At 42.8% G+C, this 9,377-nt stretch overlaps 1 protein-coding gene and 1 pseudogene across 2 annotated transcripts in view; one reads left to right on the top strand and one right to left on the bottom strand.

The window, feature by feature from the left end:
• Positions 1-8,855, top strand: part of MARVELD2 (MARVEL domain containing 2) — a 21,643-nt gene extending 12,788 nt beyond the window's left edge. For both annotated transcript variants that reach the window (XM_025892800.2, XM_025892801.2), the window contains exons 4-7: positions 2,730-2,878; positions 3,107-3,278; positions 6,944-6,994; positions 8,685-8,855. In XM_025892800.2, the coding sequence (XP_025748585.1) occupies positions 2,730-2,878; positions 3,107-3,278; positions 6,944-6,994; positions 8,685-8,807 (495 nt within the window). In that variant the 3' untranslated portion in view covers positions 8,808-8,855. The remainder of the gene's footprint in view (positions 1-2,729; positions 2,879-3,106; positions 3,279-6,943; positions 6,995-8,684) is intronic.
• Positions 7,612-8,542, bottom strand: LOC112839769 (AP-4 complex subunit sigma-1 pseudogene; annotated as a pseudogene).
• Positions 8,856-9,377: the final 522 nt, after the last annotated feature.

The following is a 9,377-nucleotide window of genomic DNA, read 5'->3' as shown; positions in this document are numbered from 1 at the left end:
CCCCCCCATGCTCTCTCTCTCTCTCTCTCAAATAAATAAATAAAATCTTTTTAAAAATTAAAAATTAGGGGCGCCTGGGTGGCTCAGTTGGTTGAGCGACTGCCTTCGGCTCAGGTCATGATCCTGGAATCCCGGGATCAAGTCCCACATTGGGCTCCCTGCTTGGCAGGGAGTCTGCTTCTCCCTCTGACCCTCCCCCCTCTCATGTGCTCTCTCTCTCTCTCTCTCTCTCTCTTTCTCGCTCTCTCAAATAAATAAATAAAATCTAAAAAAAATTAAAAATTAGAAGCTAAAGAGGGATGCCATAAAATAGAAAAACATTTATTTAAGCCAAAAAAGTTTCCCCTTATTTTGTTTTATTAAGATTTTATTTATTTATTTAAGAGAGAGAGTACAAGTGGGAGGAGCTGCAAGGCAGAGGGAGAGAGAAGCAGACTCCCCGCTAAGCAGGGAGCCCGATGCGGGGCTCGATCCCAGGACTCCAGAATCATGACCTGAGCCAAAGGCAGGTGCTTAACTGACTGAGCCACCCAGGGGTCCCCCGTCCCCTCTTTTTAATACTGTGATTCATTATCAAGATCAAACAGGTAAGAATTCCTTAGTTTGAAGAAATGGCATCTTAAATAGTGGAGATAAAGGAGAATAAATACTAACCTCAGAAGGTGTTCCCTGAAATACTCCAGTTTAATCTCCTTTCCTCGGGGTTTCCTGCTCCTCACTTGCATTCTTGCTGTTTGGGACCCAGTGGCCTGGGTGCCATGGGCCGTGCTTCTCTTTAGAACCTGCCCCCAGGGCTGCTTAGCTGCCTCACCAGCTGATGCGGCTAATGTGTGGGCTGTGCTGTTTGTGGAATTAAAAGCTTGTGGTTTTTAGGATGAGCAAATCTTAAACCAAACCTCAGAGGCAGCCTCAGAGATAGGGAAATCGGGAAACAAAAGGATTTTAAAGCTCTGCCTGGCAAGCTAAAGAGCAAGGTTTTAAAATATGTCATTTGTTTTCAGCCAAGTGGGAGCCCTCCTAAGCTGCTCTCAGTTTAGTTCAAGAAGTTTAATTCAGCAAGTGTGTGCTGAAGTCCCAAGGGGCCAGTGGAGCGCGGGGGCGGGGGCTTACTGCTCTAATGAGAAAGCAACCATTTCTAGGGAGCTGCCAGAATTGCAGGGCACTTTAGGATTGAACAGTATGCATTTAAGTAAACCTTCCTTGTGTTACTCATTTAAAGCATCAATAAGCCAAAAAGTTCTGTTGTTGTTTTGTTTGTTTTTTTGAGAGAGAGCACGAGCAGGGGGGAGCAGCAGAGGGAGAAGCAGACTCCCCGCTGAGCAGGGAGCCTGATGTAGGGCTCAATTCCAGGACCCCAAAATCACGACCCAAGCTGAAGGCAGACTCAACCAACTGAGCCACCCAGACGCCCCTGTTTGTTTTAAGTAGGCTCCATGCCCATCGTGGAGCCCAAGGCAGGGCTTGAGCTCATAACCCTGAGATCAAGACCTGAGCTGTGATCAGGAGTCAGACATTTAACAGACTGAGCCACCCAGATGCCCCGGAAAATTCTGGGTTTTAATCATGGCTTTTCCACTTCCCAGCTGTGAGGCCCTAGAAAATTTACTTAATCTCTCTGAACCTAACTGGTTCCCGTGTAAAATGGAAACCCCTCTCCCGGCATCCACCTGCCTCACCAGTGTGGTTGGTGTTCTGGGCACTGCCCCTTGGGGCCCCTGAAGAGTCTTTACCCAGTGCTGCACTTCCGTGTGAGCCTGCCCATTCCAGAGTGGGTTTCCCTGGGCATTGACAGTCCTGCTTCCTGTGCATTAGTATTTTAGAGCTGGGAGGCCTGTGCCCCGCTACTTCCTCTCCGGGCTGTTTCATCTTGTGCTACTTCTCCACTTTTGAATGTACCATTTTTTGCTAAAAACACTTCTAAGAACTTTCCAGTTGAGAAACCAGGGTGACTTAAACCAGGGAACCACAGGCCCAGAACTCTTGGATAGCTGAAAGGCCTCCACCACTTTTCCCCTGTGTTTGCTTGCTTTCCTTTTCAGGTAATGAAAACAATGTAGCTCGTCTCCCTTTCTGACCTACTCGGTGGCTGCTTGTGGTTGATTCATCTCAAGTTCCCCGTGACATTTTTTTCTCTTTCCATTTAAGTAGCCTTCTTCCATTTTTTCCCTTGAATTTCTTATTTTGAACTACATTTTGTATTCTTTTTTTAAAGATTTTATTTATTTATTAGAGAGAGAGATCACAAGCTGGGGAAGGGGCAGAGGGAGAAGCAGGCTCCCCGCTGAGCAGGGAGCCCGATGCGGGGCTCGGTCCCAGGACCCTGAGATCATGACCTGAGCCGAAGGCAGACGCTTAACCAACTGAGCCTCCCAGGCACCCTACATTTTGTATTCTTTTATAGCTAGTTGGGTCATAAATCCTAAATAAAGTACTTAAGACCCCACATTCAGCATTTCATCATCCACATTTGACATATACACGATTGTTTTACCTGTCATATACTCCTTCCTATACCTCAGTGTGGTTCCCCTTAGCTATTACAAAGACATTCAGAACAATTTTATGACTATAAAACATGTAATTCTCAAGTGAAATGTTAATTGCTGCTTCTACTTTTCTTCCTCCTGCTTCTCCCCGCTATTTTTTTCTAAGATAAATTCATGGGGTTTTTTCCCCCTCTTCCTCTGCCTCTGTTTACAAATAAATCCTCTTTTTCTCCCAAACTGTAGTGTGATATGGCCACCGGTGGTGACAGACAGAGAGACCAAGAAGTTAATTTCAAAGAATTGAGACCAACAAAAATGAAGCCTGAACTTCTGAGTGGGCACATCCCCCCAGGCCACATCCCTAAGCCTATCGTGATGCCCGACTATGTAGCGTGAGTGTCTGCTTAAATCCTTCTTCGAGCTAGAAATGGAGAGATCCCGTTTGGGCATTTCATTTTCTCTGCTTAATAACATTTATATTTAAACAGTTGTTTATTCCTGGAGAGGTAGTATACTGAATTGAAGATACAGCATGGTCAGTGAGGAATAAGCTAGGCTGATTTTCCCTTCAGCCTATTTTCGGTGAAAAAGTCACAACGTTGGTTAATTTTTTCCATCAGAAAATACCCTGTGATTCAGACAGAAGATGAACGAGAACGCTATAAAGCTGTGTTCCAAGACCAGTTTTCAGAGTACAAAGAGCTCTCTGCAGAAGTCCAGGCCGTCTTGAGGAAGTTTGATGAGCTGGATGCAGTGATGAGCAGATTGCCACGTTGTTCAGAAAACCAACAGGTCAGTGCCTGCAGCTGCCTAGGAGGAGCCCTGAAAAAGGAAGGATAAGATCTGACCTTCACGTAAATGTGGGGAGGGTGTAATAACCATGTGCATTTGCTGTCTGTGTCCAAGAAAGTCATTTGAGATCTTCAAGGGCACTAGTCAGGATTACAGTTCACATTATATAGTTTCGTGTCTTTTGCCCTCAATTATTAAACAGTTATAAAACAATCATTTTATTTTCTTACTTAAGTGAATACAAATTTGCCTAAGTTACATCCTGAGTCCATCAGGGCCCCAAAGGAGACTGATGGCACACTCAAACTAGGATAATTGGAAAAAGATTTATTCACAAAAGGGTGGGCAGGGTGTAGGGGAGCAACCAGGGGTCATGCATTCTCCAGATTCTCCAGTGGTAAGTAACAGCCAAGTAGGTAGCACCCCAGGTCCAAAGAGCACAGTGCATAAGGACAGAGAGATCTGAGCTGCTGGGCACACACATCAGACTGATAACCGTGATTGTGACAGAGGGAGCCAGGGAAGAGCTCACAGCAGTCACCAGGGATTCAGTTGCTTTCTGTAATGTTCTGGAGTTTAAGGCTGGGGGTGGGGGTCGCATTTTAATATTTCTGAAATCAGGATGCCCTGATAATCCGTGGCATTTTTTATCAGATGTACATTTTTTTTTTTTAAGATTTTACTTATTTGAGAGAGAGAATGAGATAGAGCGAGCATGAGGGGGGAGGGTCAGAGGGAGAAGCAGACTCCCCGCTGAGCAGGGAGCCTGATGCGGGACTCGATCCCGGGACTCCAGGATCCTGACCTGAGCCGAAGGCAGTCGCTTAACCAACTGAGCCACCCAGGCGCCCCCCCCTTTTTTTGTACATTTTTTATTGAGACACGATTCACATACCATAAAATTCAGATTGAACAGTTCATAGGGTTTTAGTACATTCACAAAGTTGTATAACCATTACCACTCCCTAATTCCAGAGCATTTTCATCACTCCAGAAAGAAACCCCATACCCATCAGCACATAGTCCCCATCCCTGCCCCTCTCCAACCACTGACAGAGCTACTAATGTACTTTTTGTCTCTATGGATTTGCTCATTTTGAACACTTCATATAAATGGAATGATATACTATGTGGCTTTTTATGTTTGGCTTTCCATAACTTTTTTTTTAAAGAATTTTTATTTATTTATTTGACACAGAGAGAGCACAAGCAGGCAGAATGGCAGGCAGAGGGAGAGGGAGAAGCAGGCTCCCTGCTGAGCAAGGAGCCAGATGTGGGGCGTGATCCCAGGACCCCAGGATCAGGAACTGAGCTGAAGGCAGTCGCTTAACCAACTGAGCCACCCAGGCGCCCCTTTCCATAATGTTTTTAAGGTTCATTTATATTGGGGCACCTGGGTGGCTCAGTCGTTGGGCATCTGCCTTCGGCTCAGGTCATAATCCCAGGGTCCTGGGATCGAGCCCCGCATCGGGCTCCCTGCTCCGCGGGGGGCCTGCTTCTCCCTCTCCCACTCCCCCTGCTTGTGTTCCCTCTCTCGCTGTGTCTCTCTCTGTCAAATAAATAAATAAAATCTTTAAAAATAAAAAAAATGTTTTAATAAAAATTTTTATTTATTTGACACAGAACGAGAGCACAGGCAGGGGGAGAGGGAGAAGCAGGCTTCCCACGGAGCGGGGAGCCCAACGCAGGGCTCGATCCCAGGACCCTGGGATCATGACCTGAGCCGAAGGCAGACACTTAACTGACTGAGCCACCCAGGTGCCCCCTATAATTCAAATTTTTAAAACTCATAGCATTTTTAACAAATGTCAAGCAGGCTCCTGTAGTATATAACTAACACACACGTTTTATATACACATTCTGCTCCTGTGATCCATATTGCCTGGACATCTTTGTTTTGACTACAGACTTTTTTAAGTGTACATTTAAATCAGTTATAATTATGAGCTCTCTAAGCCAAAATATCTAGAGCAGTAACAATTTCCCATCCCTGGAGCAAAGGAGTGGTGTTTCCTATGAGATGCCAGTACCAGGAAGCAGGAAAAATCCAGCAAATATTGCAGGTCAAGGGTCACTTAGTACCATTTGAAAGACAAACAGGGTCCACAGGTCCAAGAAGGTCACCCAAATTTATAGGTCCTTGAAGGAGTGCAGGAAGGATCGAGCAGGCCCCAGGAGACTGGATGGGCACAGGCTGGGAAGAGCAAGCTGGTTGACAGACAGGATGCTGACAGTCCAATCCTGTAGTCTTTTGAGCCTGGACCCAGTGGGCTCTGGTTTATGGGCTTTGTGTGGATGGGCAAGGGCTCAGCCATGTGGGTCTGCAACTGATGGGTGGGAAGGGCCTGATTATACTGGGGGCTGAGACTGGGTCCTCCTGTGATATTTCTGTACAATATCAACAATAATCATTTCCTGTGGTTTGTACACAGCATGGTAAGTAAGTAGCCAAATGACAAGGCCACAGTTAATCTCCATGTCTCCTCAAGTCCCTATCTAAAGTAGAAATATTAATTGTATCACAAAAGTTAACTTCTTCTCGGGCACAGGCTGAGCTTTGCCATGGACGGGAATCTGAGGGAAGGCCCGTCCATTTCCTGGCAGGTCCCCAGGGCGGTGTTCCAGAGCCCAGTGGGCTGGTTTGGAGGTATAGGTTCTCTCAAAGACCTACTTGTGTGCCCTTGAAAAATTAATCACATGACTTTTCTAAGCCTATAAAATAGGAATATTGCTCAAAATAATCTGTCCGGTCCTCAGTGTCTTAAATTCCATTTTTCTGACAGCCTCTAGGATAGGTTTTGCTGTTCTTATTTCTGCCTGCATCTCCATCACTGCACCACTGGCCCTGGGCAGCTAGTTTCCTCCAGTCCAGACCCTCTTCAGACAGGTGACAACTGAATTAGCCAGTCACCTTGATGCTGGCAAACGATCAAAGCACAAATGAAACTCATGTGAAAGGCACAGAAGAATTAAAATATGTCATGAAAAGAATGTGGGTGGGTGATGAGAAATGTTCTCAGGGGAGGCTTTTAGAACTACAAACATGTTTTATATTTTATGTCTTTGGTTTACAGTGTCTGACAACTCTAAAGCACAGGTTTTACATGGATAAATTGGCTTAGTAATCTGTTCCCTTTGGACAGACTGTTCAGTCCATTAACAAATTTCATGTTTATTATAAATATGTTCTTAGTTAAAAGGAACCTTATTTAGTTATTTTTGAAAGTGGCATAGTCTCAACCTCTTAATCCCAGTGTGTAATGTGGTGATTGCATACCAAGCACTTTACAAGGATCATTTCAAATATGTGAACCTTCTCATAACTTTATGAGGTACTTGGGGTTGCTGGTAAGAGAGCGGAGTCCTGGGATACACGGCTTGCCCACGGTCACACAGCTGGTATGCAGTGGCCCTGGGACTCGGTGCTGGTTTCATGCAGGTGGAGGCCTTTCTCTCGTGTTCACCCCCAAATCCCAGTGAGTGTGGCAGGTAGTAAGCCCTCTAATCTTTGTCCAGTTAATCGAATTTTAGTGTGTGAATACTTTAATTATAGTCTAGATAAAAATTATTTTCTGTTCTAATTCCCAGTGTACTTAGATATTCTTGAGCTATGATTTGAGTAAAGGCAGGTGTTTTAATTAAAGTGTACAATATGTTATTTTTAGGAACATGAGAGAATTTCAAGAATCCATGAAGAGTTTAAGAAAAAAAAGAATGTGAGTAAACCCATTTTCTTCTTCGAAGTATATTCTCATGCAGGTACAGTGGTAACAGCTGACAGACCTCAGATTCTTTCAGCTAAAGTAGCTCTTTTTTAATATTTCTTCAGATGCTACTTACTAGAGAACATGAGTGGCTCCTGAATGCCTTTTCTTCTCCTCTCTGTCCTGAACACATTCTGTTACATCCTGGGCTTTAGCAACCTAGAGAAATGAGTGCCAATATAGAACTTTTCACTGACATTTCCTTCAAAAAAATTAAGTTATTTTACATTTTTCACTCCATCCATAATTGCACAGATCAGTAGAGGCTGGAGGGAGCTTTTATTAATCCATTCTATACTTATTATTTGCTCTTTGATATATTTTAAACTACTAAAGTTAAAGTTGTCTTAGCTCTCTGTATTTCCCAATTTTGCTGTGAAACTTTTAGTATTCTAAAAAATAAAATCGTCTTTAAAAATGTAAAGCGCTGTTATTCTTAGGAAGATTTTTTTTTTGAAACTGGCAAATAAAATTTAATTCTCAATTTTTATTAGGTACACAATTTTGTAAAGTTTTGACTTTCTAAATCATTTTAAGGAAAACAAACATTCAGAAAACATTCAAAGTACTATGTGTGTTTAAAATTTTATTGGCTGATAATTGTCACAGGTCTTCCCATGCTGCTAATCCTGAATTAAATGTGCATAGGAAAGCAGAGAACAAAACAGTTACCTTCAGAACTCAACAAAATTTGAACAAGTGGGGAAAAAATGCTTATGGTTAGAAAACAAAACTGTCTCTTAGTTCAGAGAAAATATTTCTTTGAATACCATATTTAAAAATAAAGCTTTGTTTTCCATTTAGGAAATGTGGAAAACACCTATTTAAAATGTCTTTGGAAGGACACCCCATTTTGCAATGTGCAGTCTTCCACATTTTTTGGGCTACAGATGTTGAGAGGTATTCCATGGTATCCTCACTTCTACAGGTTGATGTTGTCAGGCAGAGCCTTCCATCATTCAGCTTTCTGACATTTTATCAAGAATGAGTAGAGGGGCAAGAATTCTTGCCCGATTCGTTTCCACAATGCAGCCATTTAACACCATCTCATCCAAAATGATGTGCACTTTATCCAAATTAAACATTATGTCTAATTCAGTCACTCGGCTGAAGTACTCATCTAACACTTCCACAAAGTTGTGGATGAATTCATAAATGGCCGTCTCATCCTCAGTGTCATTAACTCCAACCACAATGAGGAGAGCTGCATACCACCGACATACCAGCTTAAAATCCTTAAATTCAATGAAAGAACATTGTTCATTGGATCGGGAGAGACAGCTCTTTAGGACTTCCGTTTCCAGAACTGTACGCTTATTGATCTCCACATGTTCATAGTATTTAGCAAGTCGGGTCTGTCCTTGTTTATTCACCATGAGGAAAAATTTTATCATTTTTTTTCTGGGCAATATTTTTCCAGATAGTTCAAAAGTTATGTCAAAGGGTGCCTGTAATTAGAACCTGTGCAGCTCTGGGGGCGATAGTCCTGCCTGCGGTTCTGGCGACCTATTCTTCTTAGGAAGATTTTAAAATCTGCTGCAGGAAATCTGCTATGAAGGGTCATTTTCCGGGTGATAATATGTTTCTGTGTTCTTCACTGAGGAAACTGGAAGCTAAAATATTCGTTGTGTTTCTCCTCCAGGATCCCACATTTCTGGAAAAAAAAGAACGCTGTGATTATCTGAAGAATAAACTTTCTCACATAAAGCAAAGAATTCAAGAATATGATAAAGTGATGAATTGGAATGTACAAGGTTATTCTTAAAACCTTATTTGAAACCACTTTTTTTATATTAAACTTAATATTTATTTACCGTCTTTTCCATGCTAGTCTGTGATAGAGAAGTATGTGCTCTCTGCATCAGCGTGTAGTTGGTTTAGCTGGGATGCCATGCTCTGATAGTATGACTTTACTTCAGACATTTCAAAACAAATTCAAACTTACCATGGACCTTTACTCAGAACGGAAGAAATGCTGTGTCCATCTGTGTACACTTTATATTTATCCTGTTAGAGGTAAAAGTAGTTTAGAGATCATATCCTCACAGTGTGATGAACACACAGAGTATCATTCTGGTGCTGCTTTTCCCTTTTTAACTCAGGCCGACTCCTGGGGTTTTTCTTAGGACATGTGTCTCTTCCTAGCCAAGGTGTCCTGCCTTCTCTTGAAAGGGCCTTGAATCCGAGATCAACATTTTCAAGTCTTAAGATCTCGGGCAAGTTGCTCGATCTCTCTGTGCTTATTTTCTCGTCTGCAAAACTGAAGCTAACCGTAGTGCCTGCCTTGTAGGGTTGTTCTGAAGATGAAATGAGTAATGTTTGTTAAGCACTTAGA

Source organism: Callorhinus ursinus, unplaced genomic scaffold, assembly GCF_003265705.2.
Source record: "Callorhinus ursinus isolate GAN/ISIS: 27379988/994484 unplaced genomic scaffold, GSC_fseal_2.0 scaffold23, whole genome shotgun sequence".
NCBI lineage: Eukaryota > Metazoa > Chordata > Mammalia > Carnivora > Otariidae > Callorhinus > Callorhinus ursinus.
Note: the sequence above shows the minus strand (reverse complement) of the source record. Positions and strands in the feature narration are given on the sequence as shown.